Genomic DNA, 17,114 nt, shown 5'->3' with positions numbered 1-17,114 from the left:
TGCTGCTGTTGTTTAAGGAGGATTGAACAAAGTGCCTGCAAGCAATTTTAGCTCATAACTTCAGTTTTGACGAATTCTTTAATAACAGTACATGGAACAATGAAGTTGTTTATTCTAGCATTATATAAAATACCATATTTCAAAACTTCTAAGATGTACAGTTTAACATTGTGAAATTTGTTGGCCTTGTACCAACATAGTTACCATTGCTTGCTTGGTGTGAATCAGGTTGTTATTCCTTGTAAAATGACTAGATAACTGCAAACATCAGTGCTTCCTCAACAATACAAGCTGTGGTTACTGTCTGAAAAACTTCCATCAACACCTTCTAGTAAGATCAGAAGTGTCAACATCAATACTTGCAGAAAAGGTGTAGGCATGTTAGAGAAAAATACTATAGAAAATAGTATGCTGCATCCCTAAATATTTTGATGTCACAGAGGTTGACATAAAATACAACATTGATGCTCTAAATCAAAAAGTGATTTGGAAGACTTGGATTTTACTATTTTTATTTATTTTATTTTATTTTCAGACAGGGTCTTGCTCTGTCACCCAAGCCGAGTGCAGTGGGTATTCACAACTCACTGTAGCCTTCTGAGTAGCCAGGACTACAGATGCAAGCTGCCGCGCCTGGCTAATTTTTGAATTTTTTTTGTAGAGACAGAGTTTCTCCATGTTGTTCGGGATCATCTTGAACTCCTAAGTTCAAGAGATCCATCTGCCTCAGCCTCCCAAAGCAGTGGGATTAAAGGCGTGAGCCATCGCAGCTGGCCAAGACTTGGATTTTAAATGTGAAGACATTTTAGAATTATTTTAACAATCTGATTATCCTATTTTCCTTTTTATGTATTACAAGAGTGCAATATGATAAAAATCTGTAACTTAACAATTTTAAGGGAGTCCTTTCAGTAAGAATTCAAAAATTCTAAGTGGTAATAAGTATTTTGCTGTGTTTTAATTGGTACATAAAATAATGGTTTGTCCTAGTCTTTGGCAACTTAGATTTAATGAAATTCTAAAACAAATAATTAGAAACAATCTAAATAGTCAATAATAGGACAATAATTAAATTAATTAAAAAATAATGGCATTACAACAAATATAAATCTTTTATAACAGATTTGTTGAGCTATAATTCATGTACCATTATGTTCACCCATTAAAATTCAATTGTTTTTTACTATATTCACAGATCTGTAAAACTATCACCACAATCAATTTTAGAACACTTTTATCACTTCAGAAAAATAAATTCCATACTCTTTAGCTCTCATTTGCCTATTCTTCCCATTAGCCACAAACCTGAGTAACCACAAATCCACTTTCTATGTCTATAAAACGGTCTACTCTAGACATTTCATATAAATGGAATAATATAATATGTGGCCTTTTGTGACTGGCTTCTTTCCCTTAGCATTAATGTTTTCAAGGTTCATCCTTGTTGTAGCATGTATTGGTACCTCATTCCTTTTCATGGCTGAAAAATATTCCATTACATGGATACATGGCATCTTGTTTATTCATTCATCAGATGATGAGCATGTGGGTACATCTTTTGACTATTATAAATAATGTTGTTATGAACATTTATTTATGTTTTTGAGTGAACATATATTTTCAGTTTTCCTGGCTATATATCTAGGAGTAGAATTGCTGGAGTCATATGCCAATTCTATGTTTATGTTTTAGAGGAATTGATAGACTGTTTTCCAAAGTACCTGCACCATTTCACATTCCTACCAGCAATATATAAGGGTTCTGGTTTCTTCACATCCTTGTCAACACTTATTATTATCTGACTTTTTGGTTATAGCTTCCTGGTGGGTGTAAAGTAGAATCCCACTGTGGTTTTAATTTACCTTTCCTTAGTAGCTAACGATGCTGAGCATCTTTTCATGTGCATAGTGGCTATGTCCATGTCTCCCCTGGAGAAACAAACGTCACCCGTATGTTCACTGCAGAACTGTTCACGATAGTAAAGACGTGGACCCAACCTAAATGCCCATTGTTGAAAGAGCAGACAAAGAAAGTGTGGTATATATACACTATGGAATACTATGCAGTCACAAAAAAGAACTAGATCATGTCTTTTGCAGGGACATGGATGGGGCTGAAGGCCATTACCCTTAGCAAACTATAACACAGGATTAGAACACCAAATACCACACAATCTCACATGTAAGTGGGAGCTAAATGGTGAGAACACATGGACACATAGAGGGGAACAACACACACTGGGGCCTATCAGAGGGTGGAAGTTGGGAGGAGGAGGGGGATCAGGAAAAATAACTCATGAGTACTAGGCTTAGTACCCATAAATAATGAGTACTAGGAATGGGTGATGAAATCATCTATACAACAAACTCCCATGACACAAGTTTACCTATGTAACAAACCTACACATGTACTCCTGAACTTAAAATAAAAGTTAAAAAAATACATTTTAAAAATATTACATAAATGTAAACAATATCTGGAAAGGAAAGTACTTGAAACATTTTCCAATATACATGAGCATACCACTGTTTATTTTTGGCCACTTTTACATCAGAATTTGCTGATTGTGTGCTACATGGTAGATACTGTGCTAAGCACTGAGCGTACGGTAAGAAAACAGACATGATTTCTGCCCTCAGGAAGACTAAATTTAGTGAGAGAATGATAATAAACAGGCAAAGTAGGAAACAGAAATGCAACTGTAGGTTGTAAAGAGCACTTTGAAAGAAAGCAATCAGTACTAGGATGGACAACAATGGCAGGATAAGGCAAACCTGTTTTGATATAGTGGTCAGGGAAGCTCTAAGGCATCAACATTTGAACTGAGACTTGGGAACTCAAAATATAAGTGCTGGCTTTCAATATTTGTCAAAAGTATGTTCAATATAAGCAGTTTCTTATATCGAACAATAAAAACAAAAAGCTTTAACATTCCAAAGGAAAAATAATTTCAACAAATAGAGCCACCCCTACCACCTTCTATAGTATGATATGCAGGGTCCAAAAAATCCAGTACCATAAAATATGGGGTAAAGGCATTGTAAGGTTAATGAAATGCACTGAAAGAGCTTACTGTGATCTCACTGTGTTGCCCAAATCCAGCAGGGTCCCAGCCACAGTTTGGAGCCACTTGATCATAGCTTTCTGCTCCATCTTAACTATAAATGGGGATGATTCTGGGTCCCTTTTACAGGCTAAAGTTCCTTGGCAGAAGCAGCAATTCCAAGAATCTAATTAGTTGATGCCTTTTTTTTGTCAGCCTGATGGAAAGACTGAGACGAGAATGCTGAAAGCACAAAGCACCACCCCTTATCTCCCTGACATTTCCCTTCATGGCCCAGTTTCTCTTCCACTTATCCTTCCCCCAAACTTGAAATTTCCAGCCTATTCCTGTTTAGAATGAGGGCTAGGCAGAGGACCAGAGAAATATAGTTGAACGTGGATTATCATGGTGAGATGGGGGAATTATTATAGGCATTAACTGCTACTTGCCCATCCAATATCTATTTCCTGCTCTTAGTAACAGAACCCAGATTTTGTTTAGGAGGTAATGTGCCTAGTTGAATTACATGCTTCCTCAGACTCTATTGCAGTAGGCACAGTTAAGTGATGTAGTTTGACCAATAAGATGTCAATTAAGGAATTTGGGAAAGCTCTGCCTTAATGATATAGGCACCACTTATTTCCATTTCCTTTTACATCTTCTTTCTTAGAATTTGGGGATGAGGAGGGAGACAGGGCAATCATCGTTGGACTATGAGATAATCATGAGGATGAACGGTTTATGTGAAAAATGGTGTTGGAGAAAAGTAGAAAGTAGATGGGCACTGACACCACTGCAGAGCTGCTGCCCCAACCTAGATAGCCTACCTCCAGATTTCCAGTAGGTGACAAAGCTAACCCTTATTTGACTGTGGTTAGGTTACTGTGATGACACATAGTCATCTGAAATCCTAACAGATACAGCCGTCTACCATAAACATAAACTTAACGTCTCTGGATGAATCCAAAGTTTCTAAGGTTTTAATGTAAAAAGTCCAACTCTCATGCCTGTTAAAACAGAAAATGCACAACTCTCCCAACCATATCACCCACTACAGAGTGGCAAGTACAGGTCACTAAACGAAAGCAGCACAGAAAAGTGACTTCGGAGAGGGAGTCATTTAATGCCCCTTATCTTCATTAACCCCATTCCCCAAGTCATACCACATAAACATAAATTCCAGGTAAAACTGTGCTTACCATGTAAACACACTTCCAGACAAGTTCCTTGTTGCCCTAGATTGCCATCTCTAAACTTCTCCTACATGGTAATTCTGCCACAGCCTAATTTCCAGGGAAGCTCCACCCACAGTTAAAGTTATGATTTAGGGTTCATCACTACATATACCTTGAAACTTGTAAGCAGACACATTAATGTGGCTCAAGGAATGTTAACAACCTTTTCCACTTTTGCCCCAGCTAGTTTCTACTCCAATCCAAAAACGGCTTCTTTATCACCATCCGCTTACACACACAATGCCTCACCCTCCAAAACAGAGTTCTCAAATTATGCTTACAGAGTTCATTATCCTCCAGCGTAGATCACCAAAAATAATGTATTTATACAGAAAGTACAGTTCAGATAAAGCAACATATTAATAGGCCAAATTAGAAAAGAAGGATAGCATGCTGCTAGTGTTCTATATGCACTCTTGCCGATGAGAAATTAAACTTTTTTGCATCCATGCCGGGAGCAGTGACTCAGGCCTGAAATCCTAGCATTTGCCGAGGCCGACGCGGGCGGATCACTGGAGGTCAGGAGTTTGAGACAAGCCTGACCAAATGGTGAAGCACCTTTTCTACTAAAAATACAAAAATTAGCAGGGTGTGGTGGTTGGCACCTGTAATCCCAGCTACTTGGGAGGCTGCAGCAGGAGAATTGCTTGAACCAGGAGGCAGGAAGTTGCAGTGAGCCAACATCAGACCACTGCACTCCAGCCTGGGTGATAGAGCAAGATTCTGTTTCAAAATAAGCAAATAAACAAAATTGCATCCAAAGTTGAATGGAGATTGCTTTTATTGTTGCAAATAAGATAACAACCTTTCAAGCAGGAAAACAACAAAAAAGAAAACTATATAATGAAAAATTTTTTTTAAATCCCAAAACCAAAATATGGAAAGACTTCCTGATAAAAACTTGCGTGGAGTCGATCAGAATTACATATTATTTTCATTTCCAAGCAGAATTACTCCATCAAGTTTTCCGATATCTTTCTAAAGTTTCTCAGTAAAATTTCAGAAAAGTAATAAAAATTCACCTAAGAATGATAAAAATTGAGTCCCAAATAATTATTTGTAATTGCAAATTCTTACATGTTAAATTACCTGTTTAAGAGAGCTTTTTAAACATTTTTAAGGGAAAATTTCGGTACTTTTTTTTTTTTTTTTTTAGGTAGGCCGGGACAATCAGGAACGGGAACAATCAGGGACAATCAGGACAATCAGAAACGGTCTTTAGCATCACCAAGACAAAGACTAAAGAAACATATAATACACAGCTTTGGCTGCCCCTTCATCCAAGGCAATTCAAATTTCCACGGATACTAAGTCTTCAGTGTCCAGTGTCAACCTTTCATAGAAGCATACCAGAAAACGCTACGATTGCCTTCCCCACCACGAGAGTCTAAGTGACACAAATTTTGCCAGAAGTAATTATTTGGCCAAGCCAGGAGGCACGAAGCTTAAACACTGCCCCTGTAGAGGGTCTGGGGGATCCGAAGGAAACACCCCAAAGTTTGGGAATGGAGGCGCTCAGGCGCCCGGAGCCACCCCGCGAGGTTCACCTGACCAGCGCACAAAGCTGGGTAGGGGTCGGGTCTAGCCCCAGTTTGCTCCTAAGCGCTTCGTTCCCCTCAGGCTAGTGTGTTTAAATCAATACTGGGTGGCAAACGATGCCCATTCTTTGAGCTCTGAAGTTTGGAATTCAGGGGTTCTGCGGCACAAGAAAGTTCTTCGCAGACTATTTCCATGTCCAGGGCTGTCGCTGAGAGCGCATCTCCTCCCGGTGCGGCCCCGCACTGTCCACCGAGCAGCCGGGCAGATCTCTGCCCCGTGCCGCAGCATCTTGACGCCCAGACCCCGAGGCTGTAGGGCAGCCTCTCCTACCTGGGACAAGCGACCAGAACTCCTTTTCCCACAGGGAGGAACGCCCAGGGCCCCGGGGAGAGTGCGCATCCTAAGGAGATATCTCCCAACCCCTAGACAAAGACTGCGCTGGGAAAAGTTGGACCAACTGGCACCCCCGGAAGGCGAACAGAGCAGCCCCTCGGTCTTGGGGGCCGAGCCGGCAACGCGCTCTCGGAGTCGCGGCCAACTTTTCCCGCGAGCTTCTCAGCAACTTGCCGCAAGTTGGGGCGAGGGGGCAGAGCAGGGGTCAAGGGCGCGCGGAGGGGCTGATGTCGCCCCAGCCGGTTCCTCGTACCTCCCCGCATACCTGCTGATGTATCCGTCCCCGTCGCCGTCGCACGTCTGGAAGAGGCGCCGCATCCTCTCCTCCTCGCCGGTGCTGGACGTGTCGCTGCTGCTGCCGCCGCCGCCGCCGCCGCTGCTGGCGCTCCCCGCAGCCGCTGCCGCAGCGGCCGCCATCATGCGCCCGCTCCCTGCTTGCGAGGAGGAGGACGCGCGTCCGCTGCAGGAATCCGCTGGGAGCGCAAGCTGCCTGCAGTCCGGAACCTGACTGACAACGGAGCATGCCCAGTGGCCGCCGGGGCGCTCCGGGCGAGGGATTCCACCTCTCCGGGTTTTGCCCGGGCTGGGAAGACGGGCGCCCTGGAATCGCCCGAGTGAGCACCTCAGGGAAGAGGGAGGAAGGGAAGGTGGCTGGAGCAGTCAGGAAGCCAAGGGTGGCAACGGGAACGCGAGAGGAGGCAGAATACACCGGAGGGTCCCGGGAAGGGTGTCAGCATTGTGCAGCTGGCCACGACGCGGGCCGCGGACACTTGGGGACGCTTCAGGCAAAGGGTGGGTGTTCTCCTGACTGAACTCCTCCGACCGCCGGGAGTCTTGGATTCCTTTTCCAGAAAAACCATCAACACTCCCCGTTCTACAAACTCAAAACGGTGCTTGTCATCTCACTTTCCAGGAATGTTCCAGGTTTTGTACCCATATCATCCAGTGAGAACCGGAATGACTGGCCTTTTTATGGAATTTTGACACCTGTCAAGAAACCTGGCCCTCGCAGCCCTGATCTTGGCTTCCACTCTGTACTGCGAACAGCCTGCAGTCCTCCGTGGCATTGTGCACGTTGGGTCCATTTCTGGAAACGGCTCACTGCACTGGCCAGGCATCACTGGAATTTGTCCCCTACAGCTTTAATAATGCCAAGAGCAAACATAATAGATGGTCTCATTTGATCCATACTACAGACTTGGAAGATGCCTCTTTTACTAGCAATCCTACGACTTAGGAAGTATTAATAGATAAGTACCTCACAGAGGTATCTTGCATATAAAAGGAGAGCATACATAACGCAGTTAGGACAGTGTCCAACACGTACTAAGTGCTCAACAAATGTTTGCTCTCATTGTTCCCAATTTACAGATAAGAAACCCGAGGTACCAAGACCTGGTCAATGTTCCAGGTTTAGTAAGTGTCAGGGCAGAGGCAAGTCCAGACAGCTTAACGCCGGAGCAGGAGCCATTAAACCCTGCACTACTCTCCCGTAGCCAAAGAGGAACCACAATGAAACAATTTGCGGTTTAGTGAATGACTCATTATTCTGTCCTAGATTTTCTGCCAGAGGCCTGTGAAGTTCTCTGGTGGTTTTAAAATATGTTCACAGATTTTTTGGTGTATCCCTCATCAAGAAGTGGAGTCTGTTGCTTCCCCTAAACCTGACTAGACTTGTGACTGCCTTGACTTCTGAGGCTAGGTTAGAAAAGGCAATGCAGATTCCACTGGCTATCCCTTGGAACATATACCTCTGAAGCACTGAGCTTCCTGAAAAGAAGTTTGGCTAACCTGAAGCTGGAGAAAAGATGCAGAGAAACCATGTAAAGAAAAAAGAAAAGGGATGACCAAAGAGTTAAAGCTGTTCTAGCCCCTGGATCTTTGAATCTTCCCAGACTAGGTGCCAGACATGAGGTCTGGATGCTGCAACTGCATTAGAGACCCTGAGCAAAACTGGCTAACCAACCACCAGAGCTGTGAAGTTAATAATTAAGAATTGTTGTTTAAAGCCATCAAGTTTTGAGGTGGTTTGTTATGCAGCAATAGATAACTGGAGCAAGTTTATATGTCTTGGGAACATCTGCCAGGTCAGAGGGAAGGGAACTCTGCCCTCTTTCTCCCCGCTCCACGCCATCTACCTAGTCCTACTTCTTTATAATTCTCTAAGTTCCCAAGATTTCAGGGCACTGAAATCGTAGATTAATGGGTTATTGAGTTAATGGGTTATCATGGGAGTGGGACTAGTGATTTTATAAGAAGAGTAAGAGAGACCTGAGTTAGCAGACTCAGTCTCCTTGCCATGTGATGCCCTGCCCTGTTTTGGGGACTCTACAGAGTCCCCACCAGCAAGGTGGCCCCTTGACCTTGGACTTTTCAGTCTCCAGAACTGTAAGAAGTAAATTCATTTCTTTATAAATCACCCTAGTTTCAGGTAGTCTGTTCTAAGCAACAGAAAATGGACTAGACCAGAAATTAGTACCAAGAGTGGGGTATTAACAACAACAAATACCTGAAAATGTAGAAGCATCTTGGAAACTGGATAATGAGCAGAGGCTGCAAGAATGAAGCAGCAGTCTAGAAAAAGCCTAGGTTATAGAAAGGGCTTAGAAGGCAAGAAGAACAGGGAATGTCTGGAACTCCTTAGAAATTGGTTAAATGGTCATAATCAGAATGTTGATGGAACTATGGACATTAAAGGCCATTCTGACAAGGTCTCAGATGGAACTGAGGAACAAGTTGGAAAATGGAGTAAAGGCCATCCTTGTTATAAATTGGCAAAGAATTTGAATGAACTGTGTCTATGCCTGAGGGCATTGTGGAAGGCTGAACTTGAGAGAGATAAACTAGGGTATCTGGTCAAAGAAATATCTAAGCAGTAAAGTATTCAGGCTGCTGTGTGGCTACTTTTAACCACTTACATCGAGCTGTGAGAGGGGAAAAAAAAACCCTTAAACAGGGAATTTATAATCATAAGAGAAGCAAAGTGGAAAGATTTGGAAAACTCTCAGCCGGCCATGTAAAGAGTGAAAAGATGTGTTTGGGAGAGGAAACCAAAGGGCGTAGCCCAGCAACCTCTTGCTAAGGAGATTAGTAAAGGGAGAAAGTATCATCAAGAGAATGAAAGACCTCAATGGCATGTCAGAGAACATTGAGTTGCCCCTCTCATCACAGACCCAGAGGCAGGAGGACAGAATGGCTTCAGGAGACAGACCCAAGGCACTTTTCATGGGCTTGCTGCCCAGGGCTCTCTCAGGTCTTTGTTTCCCAAATTCTGGTACAGTGCTTCTTAGACATGACATCTGTGGCTCAAGCAGCTCCAGGTGTGAATTGACCTGCCACTTAAGAAGGTAAGAGCCATGAACCTTAATGGCATCCATATGGTTCTATTATAATTCTTCAGATTTGCAGAAAGCAAGAGCTGTGGAGGTGTGGGGGCCTCCACTTAGATGTCAAAGGGTTTTTGCTGAAAGCCTGGGTCCAGGCAAAAATTTGTAACAGGGGAAGAGCACTGCAGAGAGCTCCAACTAGGGCAGTGTTAAACAGAAATGTGGGGTCAGAGCTGCTGCAGAGAGTTTCCATCAGAGCAATGCCCAGTGGAGCTGTGGGACCAGGACCACTACCAGGACCCCAGAACTGTGGAGTCACTAGCAGCATACAACATCTGCCTGGGAAAGCTTCAGGCATGAGTCTCCAACCTGTACTGGGCAGTTATACGGGCTGCACACAGCAAAGCCATAGAGGCGGGGCTGTCTAAAGCCTTGGGGGCCCAACCCTTGCTCTAGTGTGTCCAAGAGGCAGCACATGGAATCAAAAAAGATTATTCTCCAGCTTTAAGATGTAATGTCTTCCCTGCTAGGTTTTGGACTTCCTTGGGGTCTGTTGCTGTTTTCTTTCTGTTTATTCCTTCCTTTTGGAATGGGAATGTCTGTTTTATGCCTGTACCACTATTGTAGCTTGAAAGTGGATAATTTGCTTTGATTTCACAGGAAGATGATATTCTGGAGTTTGGATTTCTGAGTTGGTGCTGGAACAAGTTAAGACTTTGGGGCTACCAGAATGAAATACATGTATTTGTATGTGAGAAGAACATAAGTTTGAGGGGGCCAGGGACAGATTGCTATGATTGAATGTTTGTACCCACTTGAAATTCATGTTAAAACAATTCCCAATGTGGCTGTATTAAGAGGTGATTGGGTCATGAAGGCCCTTCACTCATAAATAGATTAAATTATTCATAGATTAATGGGTAATCATGGGAATAGGACTGTTGGCTTTACAACAAGAGGAAGAGAGTCCTGAGCTAGCATACTCAGCCCCTTTGCCATCCAATGCTCTGTGCCGTCTTCAGCCTACAGAGTTCCCACTAGCAAGAAGGCTGTTCACCAAATGTGGCCCCTCAACTTTGGACTTCCCAGCCTCTGGAACTGCAATAAACAAATTTCATTTCTCTGTAAATTACCCCAGGTTCAGGTAGTCCGTTATAAGCCACAGAAGACAGACTAAGACACTATCTACTATCTAATAATATTTTATTGAAACTTGCTACCAGCAACACAAATATTCCTATCTACAACAAAACAAGAACCAAAGCCCAAAAGTATATACATATATATATATATATATATATATATATAATTTTTGTCCTAATTTTTCTAATTTTTATAGAATAAACCTTCTGTTGTTTGACAATACAGCCAGACGGGAGTTGTTACACTCAAATTTTTCTAGAGAAATGCCAGTTTAAGACTGAAAAAGAAATAAAAAAGCATTTTTCTAAGTACAACATGTATGGAAGTTCTGGAAACCCAAAGGATTTTGCAAAATTTGAACACATCTCTCTGTAACCACAGTTCATGTACACAGAATGGACAGTAAAGCCCAACCAATTGTATTTCAAAGCAAAGAATATTTTTCTCCTTACAGAATATGTACAACAGCTATGGATGTTTAAATTTAAACAAGTTTGAATTAAATTTAAACACCCAAAAAGTGAATCTTGACAAATTTCCTAAACATTTTTTTCATGCTTGGGTAACTCAGAAATGGCTGAGCAGACAGGTTCAACATCTCAGAAGAAAATTTGCTTCTGAGTTGATATGAAACATGTGAAATTTCAGCCTAAACGGTTAACAGGAGAGAGAGAAATTTGTAAGACATTGAAAATAGAGATGCCATATGAATATAAAGATGATAAATATAAAGGAGGGGTTTTGAGTGAGAGCCACTCTCTTAAAGAGTGAGGGATATATACCTACTGCCATAAATCTAACAGCACTGGTTATGTCATAATTAAAACGTTTCATGTATTTATCTGAGTACATAGCTCAACCTCTTTGTTCTTATTCAGCTTTTCTCTTTTATTTCTATAGTACATTTCAGAAAACACTTTACACATTACAAGATATCCTACCCCATATGTCTAAAATTACGAGTTAAAATAAGTAAAACAACTGCAGTGCTTTGTAAACTTGATAATCTGGTGACTGTCCTTCCAAATTTGATTTACCTAAACTAAGACTATATGCAACCATCTTTTTCTCGGGGTTGTACTATGTCCAATAGTAAGCCAAGTGCAAAGTGAAGGCAGTACTGCTAACGCCTACACAACACGCCTGCATCAGCTAAAGGTTTGCTTGGTGCAATTTTCAGTAAAATGAAAATCCACTTTTCCATGTGAAGAAAAAATGTTAGAAAAAAAAGAAAGAAAGAAAAGGCAACTGAGTATAATGGCCCATGCCTATAATCCCAGCAATTTGGGAGGCCAAGGTGGGCAGATCACTTGAGGTAAGGTTCAACCTCAAGTGACCTGCTCATCTTGGCCTCCCAAGTTCAACCAGCCTGGCCAATTTGGCAAAACCCCATCTCTCCAAAAAATTCAAAAATTAGCTGGGCATGGTGGTGAGCACCTGTAATTCCAGCTACTTGAGAGGCTGAGGCAGGAGAATAGAAGAATCATTTGAATCAGGAGGTGGAGTTTGTAGTAAGGCAAGATTGTGCCACTGCGCCCCAGCTTGGGAGGCAGAGCACGACTCCATCTCAAAAAAAGGCTATGTGTAAGAGTTGGAGTGAGGGCTCTGTGGTGTCCCTGGCTCACCATTTTCTCTAAGATGTTTTTACCATCCCATCTAAATTCCAATATTCCTCAAGAAGATTTTCTTCACCACTATAAGACACACTTACCTTCCAAAGCTCTCTTAATTAAAGCACACATTGTGAGAGAAGCGAACCATATAGTTTAATGGTGATTTGCCTCTCAACTCAATAGTATCCATTATGATTAAAAGAAGTTGCAAATTCCTGAGAGAAAATAGTGAAGTAGAGTTAAGAGAGCTTAACTAAGTTGTATTGGGTTCTTATCACAAATCAGTCATGGGTTTAAAATTATACCTTACTTAATGCTTTCTAGTGGGGTAGGTATTTATTATCTCTATGGGTAGATGTTGATGAGTGAGAGTAACTAAATTCCAAAGGTTAAGTAATGTCCATGTTTTAGTCTATTTTGTGTTTTTGTAACAGAATACCACAGACTGGGTAATTTATAAAGAAAATAAATTTGTTTCTTGCCATTCTGGAAGCTGTGAAGTCCAATTATCAAGGTGCCAGCATCTTTCAAGGTCTTTTTACTGTGTCCTCCTGTGGTGCAGAAAGTGAGGGAGCAAGACAGGGTAAGAAGGGCAAATTCATCCTTTTATCAGTAACCCATTGCAGCAATTATGGCATTAATCCATGCATAAGGGCTCTGCCCTCATGACCTAATCACCTTTTAAAAGTCCTCTCACAACATTGCTGAACTGGGGATTATGTTTCCAACACATGAATTTTGGGAGACACAAGTACTGAAGCTAGAGTTGAACTTGTTTCTACCAATCAAAGCCATGTTCTTGACATAGACTTCATATTGTCTTAATATCAGATCCAGTCCTATTCACATTCACAGCCATATAGACATTACACTTCTTGATGAAGAGTTTATAACTCCTTTTCATAAACAATTATAAACTTCATATTGATATATTTATTATATATTTATAACTATAAGAGGACTTGATGAGGTTTTATTATCTGTCACAAGTTGGGTTCTCTGGGAAACAGACTCCAATACGCAGTTCACATACAGGATACTTACTATGGAGTGCCCCAAGCTGTGGAGAAGGGAAGCGAAGGAAGCAGGATGGGATGGAGGAGAGAGAAGCGATGCTGTGATGCAGGGCTGAGAGCAGCCTTGTCAGACCTCTAAAGTGACCTTTATTACTTCCCTATTGTTGCTGTAACAAATTACCACAGGGCTGCGACTCCTCAGATTGGAAAAGAAGTTGTCCATGTTCACACTGGGTGAAGGAAGCTGATGCCGCAGAAGTGACTGAGTCCTACGTGAAGAAGCTGTCCTCCACCCTGCTGGACGCCATCACCGTTAAGGAACCCCTGGTGCAGAAGCAGGCCTGCAGTGCCCTGTGCTCCCTCGGGGAAGTGCGGCCAGTGGAGATGCTCTGCACCTATGAGGAGTACCTGCGGCAGCATGACAAGCTGGCACACCCATACCGAGAGGCAGTCCTGAGGGCCATGGAGAGGGTCCTGAGCAGTAATGCCCGTCAGCTGGACAAGGACACAGCCAGCACCATCATCCTCCGGGCCTCCAGCTAGATGACCAAGATGAAGGACCTGGTCAGGGACTGGCAGCAGGCAGCGAGTGGCACCTGGTGGCCTTGGGAAGGCAGTTCATCAGCAAGGTGATGCAGGAGCTGCTGCGCAGGCTGCAGCCTGGGGCTCTGCCACACTGCGCTGTGCTGCACACAATCACCAGCCTCTCAAAAACTCAAAACCTAGCAAAAGACAAGAAATAACTAAGATCAGAGCAAACCTGAAGGAGATATAGACACAAAAAAACGCTTCAAAAAATCAATAAATTCAGGAGCTGGTTTTTCAAAAAGATCAACAAAATAGACAGACCACTAGCCAGATTAATAAAAAAGAAAAGAGAGAATAATCAAATAGATGCAATAAAAAATGATAAAGGGGATATCACCACAGATTCCACAGAAATACAAACTATCATCAGAGATTATTACAAACATCTCTGTAAACTAGTAAACCTGGAACAAATGCATACATTCCTGGACACTTGCATTCTCCCAAGCCTAAACCAGGAAGAAGCGGAAACCCTGAATAGACCAATAACAAGGTCTGAAGTTGAGGCAGCAATTAAGAGCCTACCACCAAAAAAAGCCCAGGTTCAGACAGATTCACAGTCGAATTCTACCAGACATACAAAGAGGAGCTGGTATTATTCCTTCTGAAACTATTCCAAACAATCCAAAAAGAGGGAATCCTTCCCAAATCATTTTATGAGACCAACATCATACTGATACCAAAACCCGGCAGAGACTCAGCAAGAAAAGAAAACTTCAGGCCAATATCCATGATGAACATAGATGCAAAAATCTTCAATAAAATACTGGCAAACCGATTGCAACAGCACATCAAAAAGCTTATCCACCATGATCAAGTAGGCTTCATCCCAGGGATGCAAGGCTAGTTCAACATACGCAAGTCTATAAACGTAATTCACCACATAAACAGAACAAAAAACAAAAACCACATGATTATCTCAATTCATGCAGAGAAGGCCTTTGACAAAATTCAACAGCCCTTTATGCTAAAAACCCTCAATAAACTAGGTATTGACTGAACGTATCTCAAAATAATAAAGGCTATTTATGACAAACCAACAGCCACTACCATACTGAATGGGCAAAAACTAGAAGCTTTCCCTTTGAAATCTGGCACTAGACAAGGATGCCCTCTCTCATCACTCCTATTCAATATAGTATTGGAAGTTCTGGCCAGAGCAATCAGGCAAGAAAAAGACATAAAGCGTATTCAAACAGGAAAGGAGGAAGTCAAATTGTCTCTGTTTGCAGACGACATGATTGTATATCTACAAGACCCCATCGTCTCAGCCCAAAATCTCCTGAAACTGATAAGCAAATTCAGCAAAGTCTCAGGATACAAAATCAATGTGCAAAATTCACAAGCATTCCTACACACCAATAACAGACTTAAAGAGAGCCACATCATGAACAAACTGCCATTCACAATTGCTACAAAGAGAATAAAATACCTGGGAATACAACTAACAAAGGATGTAAAGGACCTCTTCAAGGAGAACTACAAACCACCGCTCAATGAAATAAGAGAGGACACAAACAGATGGAGAAACATTCCATGTTCATGGTTAGGAAGAATCAATATCGTGAAAATGGCCATACTGCCCAAAGTAATTTACACATTCAACACTATCCCCATCAAGCTACCAATGACCTTCTTCACAGAACTGGAAAAAACCACCTTCAACTTTATATGGAACCAAAAGAGAGCCCGCACAGCCAAGTCAATTTTAAGCAAAAAGAACAAAACAGGAGGCATCACACTACCGGACTTCAAACTATACTACAAGGCTACAGTAATCAAAACAGCATGGTACTGGTACCAAAACAGAGATATAGACCAATGGAACAGAACAGAGGCCTTGGAGGCAACACCGCACATCTACAAGCATCTGATCTTTGATAAACCTGACAAAAACAAGCAATGGGGAAAGGATTCCCTGTTTAATAAATGGTGTTGGGAAAACTGGCTAGCCATGTGCAGAAAGCAGAAACTGGACCCTTTCCTGACACCTTACACTAAAATTAACTCCAGATGGATTAAAGACTTAAACATAGGACCAAACACCAGAAAAACTCGAGAAGAAAACCTAGGCAAAACCACTCAGGACATAGGCGTAGGCAAGGACTTCATGACCAAAACACCAAAAGCACTGGCAACAAGAGCCAAAAGAGACAAATGGGACCTAATCAAACTCCACAGCTTCTGCACAGCAAATGAAGCAGTCACTAGAGCAAACCGGCAACCAACAGAATGGGAAAAAATGTTGGCAATCTACCCATGTGACAAAGGACTGATATCCAGAATCTACAAAGAACTAAAACAGATTTACAAGAAAAAAACAAACAAGCCCATTCAAAAGTGGGCAAAGGACATGAACAGACACTTTACAAAGAAGACATACATGAGGCCAACAAACATATGAAAAAATGCTCATCATCACTGGTCATCAGAGAAACGCAAATCAAAACTACATTGAGATACCACCTCATGCCAGTTAGAATGGCGATCATTAAAAAATCTGGATGCTGGAGAGGATGTGGAGAAATAGGAACACTCTTACACCGTTGGTGGGAGTGTAAATTAGTTCAACCATTGTGGAAGACAGTGTGGCGATGCCTCAAGGACCTAGAAATAGAAATTCCATTTGACCCAGCAATCCCATTACTGGGTATATATCCAAAGGATTATAAATCATTCTACTGTTAGGACACATGCACACGAATGTTCATTGCAGCACTGTTTACAATAGCAAAGACCTGGAACCAATCCAAATGCCCATCGATGATAGGTTGGACAGGGAAAATGTGGCACATATACACCATGGAATACTATGCAGCCATCAAAAACGATGAGTTTGGGTCCTTTGTAGGGACATGGATGAACCTGGAAACCATCATTCTCAGCAAACTGACACAAGAACAGAAAATCAAACACTGCATGTTCTCACTCATGGGTAGGTGTTGAACAATGAGAATGCATGAACACAGGGAGGGAAGCATCACACACTGGGGTCTGTCAGGGGGAAATAGGGGAGGGACAATGGGGGGTGGGGAGTTGGGGAGAGATAGCATGAGGAGAAATGCCAGATATAGGTGTTGGGGAGGAAGGCAGCACATCACACTGCCATGTGTGTACCTATGCAACAATCTTGCATGCTCTTCACATGTACCCCAAACCCTAGAATGCAATAAAAAAATTACCACAACACAAATTTATTATCTTAACCTGACACAAAT

General features: G+C 42.1%; 1 protein-coding gene across 1 annotated transcript in view; it reads right to left on the bottom strand.

Annotated features, from left to right (window-relative positions):
* The window catches only part of MCC (MCC regulator of WNT signaling pathway), a 460,067-nt gene extending 452,911 nt beyond the window's left edge, over positions 1-7,156 (bottom strand). Inside the window, exon 1 of the mRNA XM_032251904.1 lies at positions 6,476-7,156. Within this exon, the coding sequence (XP_032107795.1) occupies positions 6,476-6,630 (155 nt within the window). The 5' untranslated portion in view covers positions 6,631-7,156. The remainder of the gene's footprint in view (positions 1-6,475) is intronic.
* Positions 7,157-17,114: the final 9,958 nt, after the last annotated feature.

Source organism: Sapajus apella, unplaced genomic scaffold (genome assembly GCF_009761245.1).
Source record: "Sapajus apella isolate SASKATOON/1434 unplaced genomic scaffold, GSC_monkey_1.0 scaffold1, whole genome shotgun sequence".
In the NCBI taxonomy this organism is placed as follows: Eukaryota; Metazoa; Chordata; class Mammalia; order Primates; family Cebidae; genus Sapajus; species Sapajus apella.
This window is presented reverse-complemented; position numbering and strand designations above follow the sequence as displayed.